The 25,896-nt window shown below is 32.9% G+C and overlaps 1 protein-coding gene and 1 long non-coding RNA gene across 2 annotated transcripts; one reads left to right on the forward strand and one right to left on the reverse strand.

Moving 5' to 3' along the window:
- Positions 1-420: 420 nt before the first annotated feature.
- LOC143247593 (suppressor APC domain-containing protein 2-like) lies at positions 421-24,780 on the reverse strand. The gene is made up of 6 exons (XM_076495911.1): positions 23,200-24,780; positions 13,213-13,322; positions 5,375-5,521; positions 3,359-3,460; positions 2,293-2,412; positions 421-2,181 (listed from the first exon to the last, which is right to left on the reverse strand). Exons 1-6 carry the CDS (start codon positions 24,155-24,157, stop codon positions 2,059-2,061), a joined length of 1,560 nt encoding a protein of 519 aa, XP_076352026.1. The 5' UTR covers positions 24,158-24,780; the 3' UTR covers positions 421-2,058.
- On the forward strand, positions 23,730-25,896 carry LOC143247594 (uncharacterized). Its single transcript, XR_013026618.1, has 2 exons — positions 23,730-23,867; positions 25,660-25,896. It is a non-coding gene; the product is annotated as an uncharacterized LOC143247594 (long non-coding RNA).

Raw genomic sequence — 25,896 nt, forward strand, 5'->3', positions numbered from 1 at the left:
CTAACTTCCTAATGTAGCTACATAAACAAAAAAATCCATTCCACTTGTTAGTCAGGAATCTTGAACTACATCAATAACATTATGTAGCCCTGAATTTGTTTCCTGACACATCATTATTGGAAGTGCAAGTTTTTTAAAGTGTTTTAGCCATAGATATTGCATGGAGTTTGTTTGTTTTTATGAGCAAAAATTGAGATTGGTCAATTAACAAGCAGACATCTATATCCCACTAAACCACGTCCCAACTGTCACAAGTGTTTTTTTTACTTACTAGTTAATGGTGAATCTGACAAAGTAAGATGATCTTGCAATAAATATCAACCCACCAATTCAGAAGTTTTGTCAAAAAAAGACAGTACAACATCTAAGTACAGACATACTTGTGATAGCAGCTACCTGAGGAAAAACACTCAACTGTTCTAAATATAAAAATGTTTTATTATATTTACTGGTCATTTCATAATTGAAAAACTTTACAAAAACACGATTGAAAGAATGGCTTCACGATGTTTCTAAACAGTTCTACTTTAGACATCAATGTCAAACACATATTTCCTTTTGTTTTAAATTATATTCATACATTTAGCTCAAGTTTCTATCCCGTTCAACAATGTGCTTTAACTGCATCACAAATGACAGAGAAATGCATTAATTAATAATATAAAAGAATTACACCTATCTCATTCTTTCTCACATATAAACAAAAATCATATACATATATATAAGAATGTTATAATTTCTATGATTAAACACAGTACAGGGGCAAAAATCTTTGTTAGGTTAAATTCAGATAAACCCCAGTGGTTTCATCAAGACCTATCTTCTTACTTACCTCTGAAGAAGACAAGTCCATGTGTTGAAACTGTTAATGTTTTAACAAAATTCTTTTTACTTTAGTTTCTCGATGTTCTACACAAATTACAATACATTTCCTTCTCAGCAAAATTCATGTTGAAAAAAATTAAAATGTGTCATACTTGATAAACCAAACAAGCACTTGCAGTTCTTAAACTACATAAATAAGTACCTATAATTAACAAACTACAAAAGTTTTGATTAAATAATAAAACTTACTCTGTTCATTTCATTCTTAGAAATGGATTTCTATGAAACTACTTTCTTTGTGTGCAAAAGCATTTTACACGTTTACTTGAAAGTTAATTTTACAGCTGGACTGCTTCTTAATGAAGACATTTGTTGAATTAGAGCAGTTATGACTGTCTTAACTAGAAGTTCTTGAAACTGCAAATCAGTTAAGTATTCGAAAGGGACAAAAAGAAATGAATTTATATGATACAGTAATCTTATGAATTCTCTTTTACACCAAATCATGTGTATGTGTACACACGAGTCATCAATCTGATAATACATGAAGAAAGCACGCACTTTCAGACAGGAAGTCTTGCAGTATTATGGTAGTTAATCACAAATCAATAAGAAATTTATATATATACAGAGTAAAACTTGGAATAAATCTTAAAAAACATTAGTTCAAGCAGTTTATTAAGTAGCCACAAATACTTTAACCAAACTTTACAATCAACAATCAGTTTTCTGGGATGAAATTCTCAATATTTTAAGACGAATAAGTACAAGATATGCACAAACATTAATAAACATATGACTGATTATATACATATACAAGACTTTGATTTTGTGTGTTTTAAAAGTAGAAAATGACACTAGGATTTTTTATAAAACTAGTCTCACATAGAAGAAAACAAACATAGAAAAATGTTATTCTGTATGAAATAAAGTGGATATAAATATAAAAATACATCAGATAATAACTTAGAAAATTAAAATTAATGAGGGTTTTCTTAAATTTCACATAAAATAGTAAAACTGGTCTGTTTAAATACACAATTTTTACATATTAGAAACATTGTTACTACCCAATTCACTACATATAAGAGTTAAAACTTTGGTACATTGGAATTAATGCTAAAAAGCTATTTAAAAAAAAAGGCACTTATATGATTGTGGAGTATACATTAAAACCTATGTGTTAAATTATTAACTTAGTTATGCCCTTTGAGAAAGTCACAAACTGTGATATCACATGAAGGCGGTGTCATCTATTTCTCGACGGTGTTGAGTTCTTGCTTGAAATAACTCTCGGATGAGGGAGGATTTTTCTCTTTCCAACTGAGTTATTCGTTCACTTTTGTTCCCTACTTCCTGAAAAGGTTACATATAAAGTCAAACATTATAATCTGTTACCGATTTGTTTTAAGCCACTAATTAAAATGAACCGTAAGCAATCAAAATTACCCTTCTGTAAAATCCTACCTGAGTTAGCATTCTGTTTTGTTCTTTCAGCCTTTGAATAATTAACTGTGTAGAATCTTGTTGCATCCTGTTAAGCAGTGCAGGCTGTCGAACAGCAAGATTCATGTGCAGTGGAAAGCCCTAAGTTTAAAAACACAGAATTAAAAAAGTGCTATATGTTACCTATATCTTCTGTGTTATTATAACCTTTGTTTGAAAGAAGATAATTTGTATTTCGACAATATTTTGATATATATAGCTTCAAATGTTTTGTCAGAATGAACTTAATTAATGAATGGCCTATCAGACACAATGATTTGGGAGGGACAAAAACTTTTTTTACATAACAAGGTCTCAAATCCAAAATAAAAATTAAGAAGAATGGTAAAATACACATATGAAACTTTTTTAAATAATACAGATATGGTACTTTTTAAATAATACAGATATGGTACTTTTTTTAAAATAATACAGATATGGTACTTTTCTTTTATCAAAAATGTTAGACCTATTGGTTTGTCAGCTTTCAGAGTTTAAGCTACAAATGAATAGTTTCTTACAGTTTTATAAACAAACTATGTGTGTGCACATTATTAAGAAATGTTGATATGATCTTCACAACAACAATAACCTTAACCAAAATATCAAAAAAAAAAAAATCCAACAAAACAAATTATAACAACAAAATGCTAAAATAATTTAATAATTTCCAATCTGTACAAAATTAGATATAGTTACTATGCAGAGTAAAATATACAAAAAATTCAAACTTGTATATTCTCCCCCCCAAAAAAAATAAACATAAAAATACAATTATCTACTATTTTATACAGAATTGTACTTTTCTTTTTACAGCTAAGTAAAGTTACCTGGAGGTGAGAAAATAAAACAGTAATTAAAAATGTACAACTACAAAATAAGAGAAAATTATTATTGAAAATAATAAATAAATTCGACATGCAAATTTTACATTCATAAAATTCATTTTATATATTATTATTATTATGTAAGCTGTTAACTGTGAAACCTTTCAGTTTCTCATGAGACATTTTTTGGAAAGGAACAAAACCTCACATTTATCACAAACCTTTTCATTGCTTTCTATAAGTGCTGTTATGTGCTGGTTTACGTCAAATATCCGTGTCATCTGAAAATTTAACTTTTCTTGGTAAGCGTCAGTGGAGTACTCCTGATTTTCAGAAAAACAAATATTCATAAACAATATGATAATACTAATCAGTGTCATTTTAGTTTTACTAACTTATAAAGTATATTTCATTACAACTTAGTTTTTACAGTACCTATTTTAAACTTTAATATTACTTACTGTAAAAGCTGTAAGTTGTAATAAAGAAAATTTCTACTCAATGTTTATATTAATATATATATTAAAATCCACAAATCTATAATTTAAGTGTATCCATGCTCTTTGTTACATATCAATGCAGTAACCACCTGTGAATCATTTGTAAACACAACTGTAAAACCTATCTTTACGACAGTTTCAATTTATAAACGTGATCATAGACCAAGGGCATTTCATTGGTTAGATAGCAACAACCATGCATAACATTTTAGAGTTGAATAAATAATGAAAAAGAGAACATACTAAAATAAAGAGAAAAAATTTTATCATCCTAGCTCTTAGTAGATACTGAATCACCTCATTTGAAAGATACGCCCAGATGAATCATTTTCCTCACATTTCTGTTCCCCTTATTAACATTATATTGTATTGTATTTTGCAACTGCACCTTAAGTTGAATTATTATATATTTAAGTAATTATTTTTTATATATACAATTTTTTTCTCTATTAAGATCCACAAACTGATTCATTGCTCCAGGATTCTTTTCCAGTTAATGAATTTTTAATGTAATACAATGAGAACTTTTGAAAATGTTTAATACAAAGGCAGCTAAGAATAGCACATTATTTACAAGTTAGGTAAAAAAACATGTGACAGAACATCTGTTTATACATGGCCAAATGTTTAATTTATATTAATATCTGTGAAACTTCTCAAACTTTACACACCTATATCCAGGAATGAGATTAACTGTACTTGTAGTCTGAGGCTAGATTTATTTTCTAAGCCCTTTTATATAGATTTTGATTAACAATCAATGTACGTATACAGTACATATTACATTTACACAACTTATGTTGTACAGTGCTCAGGCAAAGTGACAAAAAACATAAAAGCACCTTAACACAGCATATTTTGTCAGTTGCTAAAACAGAACAGTATAAAGTTTTAATTTAAGGTCCATAAAATATAAAATAAAACAGGGGTGTATAATAAACACATTTTTATGGTTATTTTAGATTTGATATATCAATATTATATTCTATATATATTTATATGAACTTTTTTTTTTTTCTGAGCTGATTGGGGTAGCCCCTCCTCCTCAATCATGGGGCCTGAAGCTTCAGCCTCAGTGATAATCCACCTCTGCAAAACATCCCATGTTAAAATAGCATTTTAACAGTACACAGTTTTGTAGACAAGAGAAAAGGTTGTAATTTTTCCTTCTACAAAGTATTTATTCCATTTAGTATATCCTGTAATTGTACTTAATTAATTTTCATCCAGCAAATAATTAAAATTAAATACACCTATGAACACCAACACAAATTACTAAATAGACAGATATGTTTGTTGTGGGCACTAAAAAAAACTTTTATTGGATTATACAGCGTTTAAACCATTTATTGTGGCTTGGAATAATTGATGACAGTTTATTTTATAGCATTGTTTTAACCAAGTGGATAGTCTCTTATTTTCTTATCTTCTATTTTTATTCATGTGTGTGGTTTTTAAAGATTATTCTTAATGTTAGATACTTTATATATTAAAAAAAAATAAAAGTTAACTATTTGCAAAGTTGAACTGATAGATGGTCAAGTCTTTCAAGCAACAAATCCATGCTTGTAAAAAAATATATGGTGTAAACTTCCATAAATATTCTGCATAAAATTAATTTCCTGAAACTAAAAGTAACTAACATTTCAAATGATGCATTGTTTTAACAAATGACAACTTGCATATCAGTAACAAGAGTTTAATATAAAACTTAAAGTTTGTACTTATATCACTTACAGAGTTCGTGTTTGTTTTACTGACATAGCGCATCTTCTCCTGAACACTACCAATCTGCTGTTGGTACCAGTCCCTCGCTCGTTCAACTGCTTCCAATCCTTGGAACAAAATGTCTCGTTCCTGCTCAAACTGTTTCATGCGTTTCAACTGTTGTTTTATGAAAAAATTTCAAAGACTAAAAACTTAATGAACTTAACGTTTATTATAGAACAGATAATCAAACAGCATCACAGTGCTAAATTTAATCTCTGGTATCCTCTATCATTAGAATATTATCCACTAAATATTTTTCCAAGGTTTTCTGATAACAAATACATAGATTCAAAATCATAATCTAACAGTTCTATGTACAAGTAGCCCTCAAACACCATCTACTCAATTAAATTTTGGCATTTAAAATTTGTGAACTTTTACAATAAACACACCCCAAGATAAGACCTTAAAGGTTGCAATTTCTCGTGAACAGGTGGATAATGTTTATCGTAATTTCTCAAATGTTATTTTCTTGTATGTATGTATTGTATCAACTACAAAGCCTACATAATTATGAAACAATACTGAGGTTCTTATTCTACAGTAATATGTCAACGAATGTTTTATCCTCAACTCATGTTGAAAGCTTCCATTCAGTAAAATTATCTTGACACCAGGCCAATGAAACAAAATGTACACTACAATGTTAATTAAAATATTTCTGTTATTTGCACTTAAAACAAGAGTAAGCTACGAGGGGCAACTGATCCCCCAAACCCCTAGCAAGATGCATCCCTTGAACTTTACAGTTGAGACTGCATTCACCTATTATGAACCTATAAATTTGTTTATTCATTTAATTTTAATTACATTGTAAAAATCAAACATCTGTCACTATTAAGCCTTCAGGCACTTAAGCAGTCACCAATAAGCAAATCCAATGACACTAATACATAAGAGAAGTCAGTTTCCAAGCAAATTTGTTGACTATATTTTTTGGGAGAAGATTGCATAAACATTTTCAAATTCATCTCTACCAACTCTTGTATTCTAAGATAACATTAATAAATGTTATACATATAAAAACAATCATTATTTTATACATTCCCTGTTGAGATTAAAAGGAAAAACTAATGCTGCAAAGAAAAATTACTTCAAATAAAAATATGATTACACTTTTCTTACTTATATGCAAATGTAATTGAACAAATGTGTCAGACTTTTTAAACTGATATTAAAGATACTTAATACTTGATAAAACCTCTTCTGATTAAAAAATTAAATCATATTTCCCAAACACTGTGCATTCATCCACTATTTGTGTGTGAAATTACTGCTTCAGTAGTCTTTATTAGTTAAAAAAACAAAATAAAATTTGTTACAATACACTTAAACGTTAACAATAATTTCCCTTTGCCTAATTTAGTTTCCTATGGATGTTTATTCCTTAAGTGTGTAGAAATAAAAATGAGACATCCAGACATAAAAAAAAAACACAAGCTTTCACATAACTAGAGCAGTTACCTTTTAAGTGCTGTTTATGTTCGTATTGTGATCTAACAATAACTTGTTTGTTTGTCATTTTGTACTTATAAAATTACTTTTTAAAATAAAAAGTCCCACTGTCGCATAAACGTGTTCGGACTGAGTAACAGTTATAAAAGCTTAAGGAAATCCAACTATTTAATAAGAATCACCTGACAGTGAATGATGGATGCTGTCGACTAAAGTGCCTTTCCTCCAGTAAATCAGTTCAAAAAATAATAATAATAATTTTAATACTTTTGCACTAAAATTTTCATCCTTGCATTATAAAAAATAGCTAAACCCGAACGGAAATAATAAATTTTGTTAATTATAGTGGATTACTTTAAAATGTTTGTTCGTGTCTGTAACAACGTATCATAATGAACAGTTTGGTGTTTGGAACCTTCGAGATTACCGCTAACCCTCTGGTGTAGGAGAGGATAAAGAAAACAATTATTATACAATTTATTTTAAATTGCACGCAACATAAAAGCAAATTTATAAATGAAAAAAATATATAATTTATTTTTCACAAAACATTACCAAAGAAATTAATTCAATTAATTAGGAGAGGAAAACTATTACGACAGTAATATATGCATGTGAAAACATTTTATTTTTAATGTTATCATAATTTTACGTAATACGACACACATGCAATTTTCATATATTAAAAATGTATAGTTGTGTAAAGAACTGAATGTAATTTTCATAAATATGAAAGTCTCACAACTGTTATTGCAAGACCAGTTGGGCATGCTTTATCTTGAAAAGAAGAAAATATGTCGTACTTGTTTCATTTAAGTTATAATGAATAATTATAATTTATAAATGTGTTGTTTTTTTGTAAGCAAAATAAGTTTATTTCTTTTTTAACTGTTGCACATAACTAGCTATAACTATATATTTTTGTTTGTTATACGAACAGCCCTTTCGCCTAATACAGTGGAGCGCCGTTAAGCCGCGGTATTTGGGGGTCAACCTGCTTAACCACGGCTTAAGTGGTCCGCGGCTCAAACCTTTGTGACTTAAAAGCCGAAGTCGCCAACAGCTCCGCCGAGGAGCCTCATCCGGGCCATTGCGTGATCATTATAATATTAATGTATAAACTATTCAGATACAATTGACATGTGCCGTTTTAACACAAACGACCAATGCATTGCGATGGTTCGCTTTTCCCTGTAAAATTTCGTCTTCCAGTGTTACATGGGGCCGCCATGTCAATATGATATGCTCACTATTAATTCAGAAACTGAAGTTATTTCTATTGGGTTTGTGGCCAATATTTATACAATTCCATAAAAATATCGGATTATCGAATTAAAAATAATACTTTAATTATTGATCACTTTTTTCACGGATTTTCCGCGGATTAACTTTAATGTTTGGAGAGGTGTGATTCGGTAACAATGGCGGCCTCCATAAAGCTGACATAGAGAGCGGATAAGGTAGATTAACGGTCGATTTCTATTGTAATATATTTTATTTATTTCCCAAATTAAAGCAAATCATTTTTAAATATCCCATTGAAGTTATAAAGACAAGGAGAGTGTGAGAAACTTTAAAAAGCCAGGTAGTAGATTTAATACATCAAAAATTTTGGGACAAGACTTGCTACAGCGGCTTAAGCGATTTTGTGGTTTACTGGTCCGCGACATAATGGCGCTCCACTGTAATAGGTGTCATCGGTTCTGCTGAAATACTATAGACACAGTAATTCTCTAAATGTTATTTATATCACCAGATTTTCGAACAAGAATTTCGGCCTGAACTATATAGTTAAGCACACAATAGACTATCTGTGGTATGGCCACCATGATTGTGGAATTCATACTGTCCGACAACCAGGAAAAAGTTTTACGCAATACTTTGCCCTTTGATTTTGTTGTTGTTGTTCGTTCCACTGCTTGGAATAACAATCTATAGATTTTTATGGAGCCATACAACTTTCTGAAAACTGTGGAAACTGGATATGTACAACACATACACACAAATATTTGAAACACGTACCTCTAAACCAAAACTACACACAGATATACGTGTTATCTTTAATTCACAAGCCTTTATTTACATACAAAGGCGATAATAAACGTATTTAAATTAATGCAACAACATCACTACACTGCTTTCGTCTATACAAAGAAACCGGTGAATTATTTGACTGTTAGTTATAAAAAAAATATAATAAAAATTAAACACCATTTTAGTTTGTTGTTGTACTAAATTAATCCATAACTTTTTTACCAAATCATAGGTGCGCTATGCTACACACTGAACTCTCTCTCTCGGTATTTGGGTGAACTTGTGTACCCTGGAGGGTCAAGTACCCTTTGACCTCTTCCTCCTTCCTTCACTTTCATGATCATGCGGTATGAGTTGGTGTAGCTACTACTTTAGGGTCAGAACAGTCTAAGTTTACTCTGACCCTTATCAGGGAAATGTCCAAGTGCTATTTTCGTACATTTATCGATATGATTTACCCTATCGGTATAAAGTCTAGTTTGATGGTGGCCTTTTATTTTTCCTCCCTTTTTTAATTTTTTTGTATTATTTTAAATTATTTTTGTGTTTAAAATATATGTTGATCAAGGAGAGATGTTCAAGACTATATTCATCATGTATACGGTACCTATCTAGTTCGCATAATAATTCCTTTTTCATCCAATTTTTATCGAAATACATTATTGTGCGGTGTAGGAAGGAGTCTATCTGGTATGGTTGGAATGTTTGAATATTTGTGTATGATGATGTGGTTCTGGGAACTACGTATGCTGTTGTAATTAGTGTTTTGTATTGGTTATAGTTTGGTTTTGATTATCTTGTCTCTTACAGTAATTCAAGATGGAGCTGCATAATCAATTACTAGTCTGATGTAGGTTTTGTAAATTTTTAGTATGTTGTCTATTGATGCTTCACTGTTCTTGCCAGTTAGACTCCTAGCATAGTTGGTTCTTCGCCAGACTTTATTTTTAAATTCATTTAATGGTTAATATATGTCAATTTTGAGTCATAGTTAGACTGAGAAATTTTGCAGATGTGGCAGTCTGAATGAATGTTCTATTCATATATATTTCAGGCTGTACTTTTTTTGTGCTTTGTCAAATTGGTAAATACGACTAGTTGTATTTATTTTGATTCTATATTTTTGAAAGTATTCACTTATTCTATTTAATTTTGGTTGTATGTTTGTGGCTGTTATTGCTGGTGTTGGGGAAATTTCACACTGCAGTGTAAAAACTTAATGGTTTGGTTTTAATTTCGTACAAAACTACTAGAGGGTTATCTGTACTAACCGTCCCTAAGTTAGCAGTGATAAACTACAAGGGAGACATGCAATCAACAACATCACCGCCAACTCTCGGGCCACTCTTTGATCACAGAATAGTGCGATTGACCATGACGTTATAAAGCCTCCCCGTCCCCCACAGCTGTAAGGGAGAACACGTTCGGCGATGGGGATTCGAACCCGAGATTTCCATATTACGAGTCAAGCGCCACAGCCACCAGGCCATACCTAAATGTTAAAAATACGATAAATGAATGAATATTTATGAAACTTATGCACAGTGTCCATCATTCCAGAGAAAACTGAACTGCCAAAGAAATTGTATTAATTGTGCTCAGTGTTAATTAAATAAAAGAAAAATCCTGAAAGCTGTAATCTGCTTCTTTTTGTGTGTGTGTGGGGGGAGGGATTGAGGTGGCAAGTACATTTTTAACAAAGACAATGAGATTTTTGTATCATTTTATTCCTTGAGCAAAAATTCACACCCTGCACTGCAGAAACTGAATTCAGAATTGTGTCGTTATAATCTTTTAAGTTTACCGCTGACCCATCATAGGAAGAACATAAATTTATAACCAAAAACACTGTGTATGTACTAAATTCTGAACAACTTGTTAGATTATTAGAGCAGTTCACTCGTCCCGTTTCATATTTTTTCTCAGTATTAGAAAAATATAAATTATAATATAGTCATCAAATATCTTATTTCCCGCTCCCCTGGTGGCAAAGTAGCGTGTCTGCGGACTTATGCTGCTTCGAACCAGGTTTCGATATCCGTGACTGGCAAATCATAAATAGCTCTTTGTGTAGATTTGTGCTTAATAACATACAACACCAATTATGTTTATAAAATAAAAATAGCTCGCTTTAGAATACATATTTGTGCATAAAATTTTGAATTTATTTATATAAAGAGTGTGGTCATAGTTTTTAAAGACTGATATATAAATACAGGGTGTCCGAAAATGAATATACCAAAAAACAAAGTTAACTAACTTTATTGTTATTTGAGATAACAATAAAAATGAATATAAAGACAAGTATTAGGTTTGTATTTTGTTTGTTTGTTTGGAAATTTCGCAGTTTTTAGCAGTGTAAGACTTAACCAACGAATAGTGGGATTGAACATTATACACCCCACGGCCTTCTACAGTCGTCTTCCATTAGGTTTGTAAGTTTTGGTTTTAATAATTAATGGCCTTCTACAGGTCTTCCATCATTCACTAAAATTAATATAATTCTGCGTTCATATTCTGAGAAAACATTTTCCAAAACATAAGTATGGATGTATAATATAGTATCTCAAATATAATGTTTTAGTCCGTCAAGGTCATTTAATTTGTTTTGGAAGAATTTTGTTTTCAAAAAGCTGTGGAGATGAAAATGCCGAACAAGTGGGCCATTTGATAGGCCCTCCCTACCAATCTAACAATCTGGAAAAGTTTTGTTTAAAAACACTTTAAGTGGAGTGGCGCTCCATCCTGTTGTAAGATAACTTTTTGTAAGAAATCAGGAGTTTCTTGGAGTTGTGGAATAAAAAAAACTTGTAGCACGTGTTGATAACAGAATTTCCAGCAACAGTTAGTTCGTCAAAGAAAGACAATACAAAAAAGCAAAACTTACAAGCCCACTATATATATTGAAGTTCACTTTTTGATGCTATCTCAAATAATAATAAAATTATTATTCTATATTTTCAGTATATTCATTTTCAGACATCCTGTATGTTACAATAACTTTTAGATGAAATTAAAGAGCGTATTACAATACGCCCCCTACAGCAGATCTGCTATATTCACTACACATTCGAACTTGAAAACACAAGCAATCACAATAGTAACAACTGCGAAATTCTAATCGAGAAGAAAAATTGAAGTTTTATTTACCGCTGATTTAAAAATAGGGCTCTCAACACAAGCTAATGTCGATGGCTTTACACTGCTTTAGTGATTTTTCAGACTTTATAAGGTGAAAAATACGACATCGGAATCTGATACACGGCTATAAATCATCGAAATCATCGTAAATTACTACATCAGGAAGGTTGTTAGTTTCCCTGTAAGACTGACCTTCACTAACGTACAATATACGAACGTAACATCAAATGCAAAAAAGCAAAAGATATGAGCACCAATAAACAAAGAAATGAAAAATATATACGATTCGAAACAAACTCGTGTAAGGACAAAACTTAGAAAGTTAAAAATAAATGGCAAACAAAACATTAATTACAAATGGTTTATAACCACATCGAAGATAGTCTATCTTCAAGTACACACCAGTGCCAAATTATTTATAGCCTAGGTTGAGGTGTTTGTTCCCATAAGAACGTAATTTGTAATTCACTTTCTGCGGTGGCCAATTTTCGAAAACTAGTTGTCCAGTGATAGTACCAGTGAAAGAATACGCAACTAAACCACAAGTAAACCTACAGTTCAGATAAACTTAAATTTGAAATAATAATATATAATTATTATAATTTACTTTAACTAGTCGACCAATCAATTTTTCTGAATACTGGTGATTATAGCCTATAATAACGTAAAACTTAGTACCTGAAACGCATAAAAAATATAGCAGCTAAAACAGGTATTCCATCGTTTCGACCTTCTCAGGTCATCTTCAGGTTAACTTCGGTATGTCCGAAGGCTTATAACGCTAAAAACTTGGTTTCTATACCCGCGGAGAGTACAGATAATCCAACCTGTAGTTTTATGCAACAACAAAAAAAAAAAAAAACTGTTAGTCGCTTCAATGTTGTCTTCAAACAGACATGTGCATGGTTGAGGAAAATACTGTTAGTTTCAGGCATTGTGAAAAATACCCAATAAACTCCAATGTACTTTCCTGAACGCCTTGAGTCTGTTGCTTTTTTAGGCCTATTAGCGAGCTTAACGAACCACGTATTATTTGTTGTGCTGTTCGTGTTGTTAAAACTTGATGGTCTTGCTATATTCTGGTTTTGCCAAAATTAACTTATAAACATTTAAATAATTTCATGCTTTTGCCCATAATTATTAATAAATTAGGCATACTTTATTTTAGTATTTACCATATTGTAATCAATCCCATTAGCTAAAGTATGTCTTCTTGGCTCCCGCCTTCTATTGAAAGCTTTCTTGGCTGCGGGTCTGCTCTCTGTCTGCCTATATGCAGCACCACCTATAAAATATAAGATTTTAGAAGAAAAAAAAATTAAAATTGTAAATATATACAAGTTCTACAAAATCAATGAACTGTGGAATACAAAAAGTAATTTTGCAAACAGAGACATCGTTAGGTGCTTAAACGATTTCAGACTCGGGCCCATAACTCGCAGAAATTGTCGGCATTCCAACATAATATTGATCATAGATTTCTATTTTGATTTTTCGAGAGTGTCAAACAAAATTGGGGCACGGGCCCCGTGTGTCCGCGCCTAGTGACGCCTTATGATTAAATTATGTGAGCTAAAGATGCACTGGACGAAAATAGACAATCAATGTCTATCTCTTAAGCACTGTTAAATATTATGTCATTGTACGTCAATTGCCCGAGAACGTGACGGAGCAATTTTTATTTGCTTCAGAACATTTAAGAAGTAGCTACACATATAACAATGGAAAATCGGTGTCACAGTGTATAAAACTGGACTCGTGAAGCCAAAACGGATTAATATACAAAATAAAACGACATATATACAGTGTATGTTTCTTTGAAGCGAAAAGAAAACGTTTGAGAAATAATCATTTCTTGGATGAAGCACCCCTAATAAAAAAATTATTTTCTCATCAAACTAAGGATAATTTATTGAACGGCATTTACGACATCAGGTGGTTGTTGTCCCAACTGCAAAGTGTGTACTCTTTCTTTTTCTCATAAGTTTTATGTTTCAACACTTCTTGCTTGTGAGTTTTACAATACAATAACTTACAAAAAAGGAACAAGTATTTTTATAAGGTAAATATTATGTCTTATTTCCTTCACTGCCGTGAAAGAAATGGTAAACTGTTAGTCTTTGGAAATCGCGCTTCTTTATCCCACTACCACTCTATAATGGTGATATGCCTGAAGACAAAAGGTCTACTTTTCGAAAGCGCTCGATTGTATCAACATTGTATCAAGGTTCCTCCTACCAGCGTGTTTCAATGGGCTTTTTTCCAACGAGTTCTTGTTTACTTTAAAATGACTGTCAAGTGTTGGCATATTTACCATTTGTTTGTCTTGGCGCAAAACTACACAATGGTCTATATGCACACTTTCAACCATGATGAATCAATCCCTGGACATTTGACGTTGTAATTAAGTTCGGAAGATCACCGATAACCCACCAGAAGATTATTTGGTATTTAATAATACGTGTTTATAATTGATATATTAATTAACCACCTAATCGATGACAGACAAACTCAGCATAGATGATTTCCTAACCTGTCGAGATTACATTTCGTATTTTTACCTTTATGTATTTATCTTATTCTATTTATATACATGTGTTTCCAACATTCCAACATGAAATACAGCATTGCTTTGAAAGAAAACACTATCTTAATTACCTAGGGGAAATTGTATTATGATTAATTTAAACTGCTCCTACAAATACAAATTTCTTTCGTTTCTATCATGTTCACATAATATACAGTGTTTTTAATATAACTAAACGTCTCGACCCTGAGTTGCCGCAACTTCGAGAAAACACATTCAACTTTTATGCCTTGTTGATCATTACAAAATTTAGGGTCCGTAATAGGTTTTTGGTTTTGTTTGAATTTTACGCAAAGCTACACGAGGGCTATCTGTGCTAGCCGTCCCTAATTTGGCAGTGTAAATCTATAAGGAAGGCACCTAGTCATCACCACCCACCGGCAACTCTCAGGCTACTCTTACCAACGAATAATGGGATAAACCGTCACATTATAACACTCCCACGGATGAAAGAGCGAGAATCTTTGGTGTGACGGGGGATTCAAACCCACGACCCTCAGATTACTAGTCGAGTACCTTACCGCCTGGCCATACCAGGGCCTCCCTATTATCTTAATCCTTTTAAACGTTTATCTTGATTATTATTATAATTCATTTATTTATTTGTAAACACAATTTCAGTATCTTATTAATCCTTAACATAAAATCCTAACTTGTAATTTTGAGTTACCTTTTATGTCTCTTATCTTGTTCAGAGATAACTCACGCCCAATAACCGAAAGTGAAACAATGATTTCTTTTTTATATTTTTACACCGGAAATAGTTTATTATTGTTAACCACTTAACAAAAAAAATATCCTGACGAAGTGGCTTGTGATAACATTCGTAATAACAGTGCAATTTATTTATATAAAATATAACCAATTAGCGAATGGTATATTTATAGTTAGACTGCGTAAAAGTTTTTTAGAATGAACACACTAGTTCTGACAGATCTTTACCACGCGACAGATGTCCTTGATCTCCTGGAAGTAATTTAGATAATGAAAAATCAAAAATATAGTTTTAATAACGGCCCTCTGTCAAGTCATTTGTGCACCAACGCAACAGCAGCGAAACCTGTTTACTGTTTTCTTTTCTTAACATTATATTGTTTTGAATTTCGCGCAAAGCTACTCGAGGATTATCTGCGCTAGCCGTTTCTAATTCAGTAGTTTAAGACTAGAGAGATGGCAGCTGGTCATCCCCACCCACCGCCAACTCTTGGGCTACTCTTTTACCAGCGAATATTTGGATTAACCGTAAATTATAACGACCCCACAGCTGAAAGGGCGAGCATGATTGATGTAACGGGGATTCGAACCCGTGACTCTAAGATTATGAGTTAAGTGCCTTAACCACCTGGCCATGCCGGGCCTTACATTATATGAACATATACCAAATGTGGTTTCTGAGCTATATAATAAACTATAATTGGTTTGGTTTGAATTTCGCGCAAAGCTACACAAGAGTTATCTGCGCTAGCTGTCTCTAATTTAACTGTATAAGACTAGAGGGAAGGCAGCAAGTCACCACCACCGCCAACTCTTGGGCTACTCTTTTACCAACGAACAGTGGTATTGACTGTCACATTATAACACTCCCACGGCTGAAAGGGCGAGCATGTTTGGTGCGACGGGGATTCGAGCAGGCGACCCTCAGATTATGAGTCGTGTGCCTTAACTACCTGGCCATGTTGGGCCTTACATTATATGAACATACATAAAATGTAATTTTAAAGCTATCTAAATCAACTATAATGATTCCACGTGTATTAATTGTTTATGCAGTATTAAAAAAAAAACGTGTTTGTTGTTCTTCATTTCTTATCTGCTAATTGTTCGAATTTATAAGTTCTTAATGTATGTTGTTTTTTGTTTTTTTCCTACAACAAAAGCCCCTAGTGGCAGGATGGTATGTCTACAGACTTATAACACTAGAAATCGGAATTCAATACCCAATAGTGGGTAGAACACAGATAACCCATTGTGTAGTTTTATGCTTAAGTTCAAACTAACCTACGATATCAAATATATTACATTTAGAAAAATATTTAAGTACAGAATAAAATCAATTTGGAAATACAATTACTTTCCATTTTCGCACAAAGCTACACAACAGCTATCTGTGCTAACCGCCATTGATTTGAAATAATATAGATTCGAGAGAAAGCAACTAGTCAATAGCACAATCTACCAACTCTTGAGCTATTGTAACCAAAACGCGCGATATGATTGTCACACTTATATCACATTTGTTGCCACTTATTTGCGTCGCACAACTTCTTTTACTTTCTGCAATAGAACGATAACCATCAACTTTTGGATTCACAATCCAGCTCGTCAACACTAATAAATGCCCGTAAAAATATACAGTACTGGTTTCGATAAATAAGAGCTGTTATAATTTAGTCATTATGATTTATGATTTTAGTTGTTCATAAATGTCTCGAGGCTGAAGCGATGTTTGAGTTTTCTTATAGAAAGTCACGTGTAGCTATATTCTAATCGAGAAGAAAAATTAAAGTTTTATTTGCTCCTGATTAAAAAATGTGGCTCTTGTTACAAGCTAATATCGATGGCATTACAATGTTTTAGTGTTTTGTTTTTCAGATTTTATAAGAGGTTAACAAATCAACATCTTAGCGTTGCTAACCTAAAGACTTGCCACTGATCCTCCAGGGGTCAGTTGAAACGATTTACTCGCTCAACTAAAAACAAAATAATCTTAGTTAAGTTTTTTAAATATATAACGTACTAACACTGACAATGTTAAATATAAATACCTCAATCATTTTATTTCGATTCCCCAATTTCTGTTTTCTTACAATTTGTGTTAATGTGTGGGTTTTAAACTCTTAAATTTAACAATTTCGTTGTGTTAACAATATTTACTTGATACGTTGATGGGTTTCATGACCTTTAGACGATTGATTCCCAAAAGTATTTTAATGAAATCATAACTATAAGAAATTATGTGACGATAACTGCGCTGAGCTCAAAACAGGTGTTAAAAAATAATACCTCTTCTGTCGTTTCAGTTGAAACGACCTATACGCATGGTCAAGATTATTTAGCTGTTATAAACATTTCATTTGTGTTGAGTGAAGAGAAGAAAAATAAAAGTTCAATGTCCGGGAGCAGTACGTTTGATTTCCTTCCTCCAGGAAACTCGAGTGGCGCGTGAGTGCCAACAGACTATTCTTTAATTCCACTTTAACAATATATTCTTTCCACACACTAACCAACAACACACATCAAGGCCACACAGCTATTCTCTAGCAACACATCAGAACGCGTGGCGTAGTTCTGTAGTTCATGCTTTGTGGGGGCCTGTTTGAAAAGATGGAGGTGGGGCTGAAAACTGTACAGGTTATGCTCAACTCCTGGCAGACTAAACCACATACTTTAGAAATCCCTCCCCTACTCCTGTGTGTATTGTACTGACTTGTTCATCACGTATCTTTTGAACACCTTTCTATGAAGTGAGTAGGTAAGAAAGGAATTTCCTTACCCTTCTACTGCGGTCATGAACTATTCGAGTCATTATTCTCTGTTAGTATTATGTGGAGATTTTTTTCTCTCTGTTTCTCTGTAGAGAAAACCCTCTGTGACAAAATATGACGCTTATGTTTTTAATTGCTTCCCAGTTAATTTTAACTCAACATTTTATTAGGGGATTAAGGGTTACAAAAGAATAAAAAAGTGTTACACTAAATGTACATTATATCTAAAGTGTGTCTTTTTGTTGTTGTTTTTCCCTTTTACAAAGCCACGTCGGGCTATCTGCTGTGTCTACAGAGGGGAATTAAACTCGTGATTTTTAGCGTTGCAAATCCGTAGACTTACCGCTGTCCCAGCGGTGGACAATATATCTAAACACATAAAAGTACCTTTTGGATAGGGCACTCAATATATAATATGAAGGTCGCGGGTTCGAATCCCCATCACACCAAACACGCTCGCCATTTTAGCCGTGGGGACGTAAATAATGTGACGCTGAATCCCACTATTCGCTAGTTAAAGAGTAGCCCAAGAATTGGCGGTGAGGGGTGATGACTAGCTGCCTTCCCTTTAGTCTTTCACTGCTAAATTAGAGACAGATAGCGCAGATAGCTTTCGTGTAGCTTTACGCGGAATTCAAAACAAAGAAACCTTTTGATTCGACCTAGACGGGATTGATTCATAGCACTCAACTAATTATCAAAACTAGTTATATAGATCACAACTAAAATTAACTAAATAATTTATGTACCTAATTTAATATATATCGGTCTAACTAGGACGATGGCAACATCATAAAACATATACACATAATATGAGGATTCACTGATTCATCAGTTGTGCACTCTCGCTTTCAACGATATTTTAGGCTATACAGCCGCTAACAAGTCCAACTAGTTACCACAAAGTACAACACAGATACCACAAACTGATTAAAAATTACCACAAACTACACAATGAAAAATAAATAAATAAAAGAAAATATATGTATATATTATCATTTGAGCAAATATCCCTTGTTACAATATATAAACTAGAACACGTAACTTATGTCTTCATACATATGTACAACAGAGGTAATTAAAATAAACGAAATAACAGACATCTCAGATAGAACAAAATAATACCAGAAGATTTCACAGAATATACTGTGATTAATCGATAAAACGGTTTAATATCCTTTCTTATGAGCCATTTTGACGGTTTCTGCAAACGAAATTACAATATAGTTGTGACGGATAATATTTTTGCTCATTTGCATGTGTGTTTGGTGTACTTTGCGGTAATTGGTAGGATTGCCAATAATAGCTTAACATATATATTTGTTAGTCCTAAGCCAATACATCAAACTAACGCAGAATAATAATTATTATAATAAATGTATGTCTAATAACAAAATTCACGTTAACAGAAATAATAATATTGGACTTATATTATTAATGAAACTAACATTAAAGATAGAATGTAACTTACCAAAATACGTAAAACTTAATATCAACCTATTGAACCAACCCTCAGTGATCAGCGAAGGGCTGGTTAACAACTTGAACAGCGTAACTCACGAATAGCTTAAGATCAGATATAAATGGCTACGACACGTGTTAACTGATTAATTACAGAATCGGGTAGCTAGATAATCCAGCGGAAACCTAATGAGTACGAATGTACAACAAAATTTAACAAAAAAATCGTGGAATAAATATTTGAAATATTTAAATAACCAGTTTAAATATAACCGAAAGAAAACTCACTATCATGTTATGAAAAGTGTATAACACAACAAATCCGACTCTAGCGCATACCTTAAACGGAAACCGGACAGTTGTTAGAACCTAATAATTGTTTAGTTGTCCGGTTACCATTAGGGTCAAATAATGAAGTAACTTAAACTGGTAATATAATAAACATATATCTAATTAATTTAAGTCACGTAATGCAAATTTAAAAATTAAATAAAATAGACTTAGATTTATACAGTTTATATAACGGAATAAATTACAATAGTAATATAGTAGGCCTAGATATATATACAGTTCATATAATGGAGATAATTCGTATAATTATTGTTTAATTGTATAATAAACAAGTGTTATCAAAATGTCCTGGATTCCACCTACACACATGGTCAATTTACAAGTTTACTTGATTGTTTTAGGATATTCCTACAAAACTAATCTAGGGCTGTCTGCGCAAGTGGTCCCTAATTTTGACCCCTATAAAGTGGTTTGTGAGTTAACAGCTCCCACAACCAAATCCTAAACCATTTGACTGACCAAAAAGTGGAATTAGACCACACTCTTAACAGCGAACCCACAGCCAAAAAGCACACATCGCGTTATTTTTTGTTGTTAAGTTTTTTTTGTGAGGAATGAAAAGGACACAAATGGGGTCGCCAATCCATCGTCTCGTACATTAACAACTGGCCAAACTCAGCTTCAATTTATGTTAAATATTGAGAATTATCCGAAATGTTAAAGTGATAAGATATAAGACAGAAAACATTAACAATGACCATTTAGGCAAAATTAAAAAGTAGTAACAGTGATAAATATAACAATTATATAACTGGAAGAAACTAACTTGATTTCATAGGTTAAGCTAACAGAAGATAAAATTAATGCCATAAGGATAAAATTAACGTAATCCTTTCGAAAGTACTTCCTGAGACCAAATGTTGGAGTGAATTAATTAGCAAGATACAAGACTTGAGTGAAAAATTTAACATATGTGCTTAGAAGAACAAGTGGTATAGTTGGACCTGTGTGAAAATATACACGGAAAATAATTTATATTCTAAAAAATGGACTCCACTCAGGTACGTCAGATAGTAAGCAAGCCTAATAGCCAGAGCTGGAAGCGGATAGGAAGTTCTATTTTTATCCAAATTAGAACCCGTTTCAGGTGTGACGTTAGTGTCCAGGAAAGAAAAAAAAATTTTTTTTTCAAAATACGTAATACTTCCTTTATTAACACTACAAACAACATTTCTAGTAAATGACCTCTGATAAGTATGAAAATGCTATTTTCACATGTATGTGCAGACTACTACGTATTACAGAAGAAATTTTATAATCAAAATCCATCATCAAAAAAATAAAAAAGTAAATTTCATAAGTGGGCGCAAGTCCGGCAGGAATGAGGGTTCCTTCGCACCCCCTGACTACGGGCTTGTAGTGAGTAAGTTGTTCAGGGAAATTAAATATATCCATGGATGACAGTTTAAATTTAGCTTGGAAAACGAGAATAAACAAATTAAAATAATGTGTAAAGACTTGCCAGAAACTGTTAAGAGAAGAGGCTGCTAAAATATTTCTAGAAGTGGAATAGTTATCTTGCAAGAATAGTTCTCGAACTTTCAGCCCTGATAAACATTAACGGTGAAACGTTGGTAAAAACTATTTTATTAATATGTAAAAAGTAATGGCCGTTTTTTTTTTTCAATATAATTTTACTGCCAAGTTCTCTTAATTTGATAAAGAGAAGTAAAAGGTATTCTTACTGAAGCTTAAAATTATCCGGAATCGACTGAATAAAGGCGTCGAACTTCTTTGTACTATACTTTAAAGATAACAGGATCAGAGGACACAAGTTTAAGATTTGGGAGATAAAAGAGATTAAGAGTTAAAAGCTGTATTTTTATAAGGTGAATGGCTCGCTGTCGGCAGTAGTGGTTTGGTTTGTTTTGAATTTCGCGCAAAGCTACTCGAGGGCTATCTGCGCTAGCCGTCCCTAATTTTGCAGTGTAAGACTAGAGGGAAGGCAACTAGTCATCACCACCCACTGCCAACTCTTGGAATACTCTTTTACCAACGAATAGTTGGATTGACCGTCACATTATAACGCTCCCATGGCTGAAAGGGCGGGCTGTTGTGTGACGGGGATTCGAACACGCGACCCTAAGATTACGAGTCGAGTGCCTTAACCACCTGGCCATGCCGGGCCCGGCAGTAGTGTGAAGAGGAACACTTTACAAGAGTTTAAGAACTTAATCAAAGATATCCTGGAAAGCAAAGTGAGTATAAATTTCATCTTTTCCCGAAGACAGCTGTGAAGAACCAGTGAGAGTGATTTATTGAGTTCTGTCCACGAAATTTGTGACGTTAAATACATATTTTATTGTATGTAATAAGCTGTGAATAGTATCACTGTAGCACAAATGGTATAGCATAGGTTTCCAATGTGAGAAAAAGTCTTTTATATTCTGATATGCACCACTGTAAGCGCAGATATTCCTCGTGTAGTTTTGCGCGAAATTCAAAAACAAACACCACTGTAACATGAATAAAACAGAATGCTAAGTCAAACCGCGCTGTGAAAGAATGCAAAGGTGTGTGTGTGTGTTAATAACATCTCACTAAACAATATAAAAAAGTTTTTGTACACATGTACTACCTAAGCATAAAAAAATGAATGTAATACTTTTAGCCTTAGCTGTCCAATCGAAGGTGGAAGCTACTACAGTCAAATAATGTTGTTTAAATATATAAAGTTCAACTTGAAAGTTAAGTATTATTTTACAAATATTCAGCTTGTTGAGAAACTCAAATTGCTTACTGACGACACTTTTTGTCTATTTTAACAGACTCTGTATTTTTATTGATATTTTTACATGACAAATACTTTTAAATACAAAAAAGGGATAATAAAGCTTCTGTATTAGACTAAAATTGGCCCGGCATGGCCTAGCGCGTTAAGGCGTGCGCTTCGTAATCTGAGGTCGCGGGTTCGCGCCCGAGTCGCGCCAAACATGCTCGCCCTCCCAGCCGTGGGGGCGTTATAATGTTACGGTCAATCCCACTATTCGTTGGTAAAAGAGTAGCCCAAGAGTTGGCGGTGGGTGGTGATGACTAGCTGCCTTCCCTCTAGTCTTACACTGCTAAATTAGGGACGGCTAGCACAGATAGCCCTCGAGTAGCTTTGTGCGAAATTCCAAAACAAAGCATAGACTAAAATTAATTTCGATGTAGATTTGTTAACGTATATGAAATTTATTTGGCCGACTTTGTAGATGTATAAATTCAGCTAATGAATAAAATTATTGCTCAGTTACTGACTAACTGAGATGTTTACACTTACACATTTCAAAACTTACCATCACTCACTGCTCCTCCAAGTAGATTGTTGTTATCCCTCATTTTTGTCGAAGTGGTTTGAGGATCAATCTGGTTATATTCTCTGTTGGCAAGGTAATACTTAGGGAGAAATTCATTTCCATCATAGTAGGGCTTTTCTGTTATATTGTTTTGAAAACCACTGACATCGTTGTTCATTATCATGCCTAAACGCCAGTTCTGTAATGCATCCATAATTCCATTTTTGTCTAGCCTACCATTTCTTCGTTGTCCCATAACTTGTGCATCTGCAGAATTTGAAGAATTGGTGGGAATATTTATACGCAGTTCACTTTTGAAACCTCTCATACCACGCAAACGTTCGCTATGACTATTCGGTTGCAAGCCTTGATGTTCAGTCTGTAGCTGTGGCATACTGACAGCTCGTTGTTGCACTATAGCGTTGTTTGGACGGACGGTTGCGGTGTTGGCGCTTTTGGGTTGTTCGGACTGTCTTTGCTGAGGCATAGTTTCTGGCGAAACACTGTTTGTTCGTATAACTGCCGCTGGCAATAGCTTAGTTTTTGGGGCCTGTCTTCTCTCTATGTCGGGAAGAGGTACTGACGCGGGCCGATGAGACATAGAAGAATCTTGCCGAGGAAAATATGGTAGTTTTGAGCCTTGAAATACACCTTGCTTGTTCTGTGAGGTAGGTTCATTTGAGTTATTCGATCTATGACGAAGCAAACAAATTTTAAGACCAGCACAAAATCGTTCAAAACTTAGGTATCCATTAGGTGGAGTGACTTTTCGTAAGCTTTCCAGAACACCTCTGGGCAACTCCTTTGTGCCATTTTCTTGCCATCGAGATTCAATGTCAGTGAACTTTACAAATCCTGTCTTCCTATCGTCTAATATTTCAAATAACGTGCGCATCGCTGAAACAAATGTCTTGGGAAGTCCATCTAAAGTTGATTTTGAATGATTATTGTTCGACATGTTGACGTCATTACCCAAGATAGTTAACGTTTGAATACATCAAATCGTATCACTTACTTAAACGTATCAAACTACCTACTTCACAGGTGCCTCAAACTACTTCGCTAAGAGTATGATCACCATTAAACGAATAACGTACAGGTGGATAACAGGCACTGTGTAGAGCAAACACTGATTGGTTTTCTTGAAATAGTCTTAGTTAGAGAGTAGAGTATATTATTGGTTACGCCTTTCAATCCCATAATCCTAGTTTTCTTATGTTGTGACTTGAAAGTTTTGAAGTGAATTTAAACGTGGGAAAAATTTTAATTTCATGGTGGAAGTAAAACTTTACAGATTTTTTACTTCGCTGTAATTAAAAGTACAATTTTAATATAATTTTAAATTTAAAACAAATGAGCAACCATATTTTAAAAATTACTAATGTATAGTTTTGCTTTGCAAAACAATGCAATGGGCATTTATATGTATGACTTATTTATGAATAAAAATGTATGCTAACAATATTTATCAGTTTTTGTACAAATAGCCATTAGTATGAAAATGTTGAAATATACGTTAAAAACTAACATTCTGTTGTCGCATCTGTTTTCACCATCATGGAAAATAAGAAGCTTTCATTTGTATGGTAGCTTTGGGAATGACTTTCTCTCACTGTTAGCCACTGCATAAACAGGCTTTTATAGCCTTCGGCCGAGAGATGGCTGTGATAAGCAGCAAATGAAATTTAAGAGAGTTCAAAGTCCTGTTTATATGAGTGCACCACTACTACAACATATACTGGTATCGTAGTAATGGTTTTCAAACGTTTAAGTTACTAACAATGTATAGCAAATTGTATTAACCGATAGCAAATGGAGCGTTGTTTATTTTGGATTTTGCAGGCTTGATAACGTAGTTACTAAATCAAGTCCGAACTTTTTGTCAGTGATAGAATAATTAAGAAAAAGTATTAGGTTTAAGCCCCAATATTTTCAACGTTAGTAACTTTTAACAGATAATTGACACATTTCTTATACTTATATTCGATCCTCGCTTCCTGCACGAAGATAATTAAGTGAATTAATTTATAGCTGCAATAAATGTTTGTTTTTATATATTTGTTAATTGTATTATTTCATATTCGTCATTTTCATAAAATGCGCTCTGATATTATATTCCAATTTCAAGAGAACAGTTTTGCATTTACCATATCTTTTCATAAACGTTCAATATTTAATTTTTATTTATCAACTACCGTACAGTCCGTCAAATATGACAGGGCAAATAATACTATATCCACCCCATAATATACCCTAACTTCACATTTCGTAGCCAACTGAAATAAATAAATTTTGCACTTATTTCTTCACATCTTGTTCAGTTTCTACCTTTGATATTTTTTTATATTCTAGAAATATTATAATCTCGTTTAATGTGTGTGTTTTTTTATGATTAATCAACCCATCAGAAAGTTGTTTTGTATTAAACACAAAGGGCCGTCTGTACTCTGACCACCACAGGTATAAAAACCCAGTTTCAAGCAGTGTAACCACAGACATGACAATGTGCCAGTGGGTGGAGAGAGTCATCTAAAAGGAAAAAAAAAAAAAAAAAGATAACTTTCAAGAAATTGTTAAAGATATACCAGGAAACTCTGTACATTGATTCTATGAATAAGTAACAATACCTTGCTAACATGCATAGTGTTTTGGTGAATTTCTTGAAAATAAATAATATTGTGCATGTATTTTCATGTA

Source organism: Tachypleus tridentatus, chromosome 3 (genome assembly GCF_004210375.1).
Source record: "Tachypleus tridentatus isolate NWPU-2018 chromosome 3, ASM421037v1, whole genome shotgun sequence".
Lineage (NCBI taxonomy): Eukaryota > Metazoa > Arthropoda > Merostomata > Xiphosura > Limulidae > Tachypleus > Tachypleus tridentatus.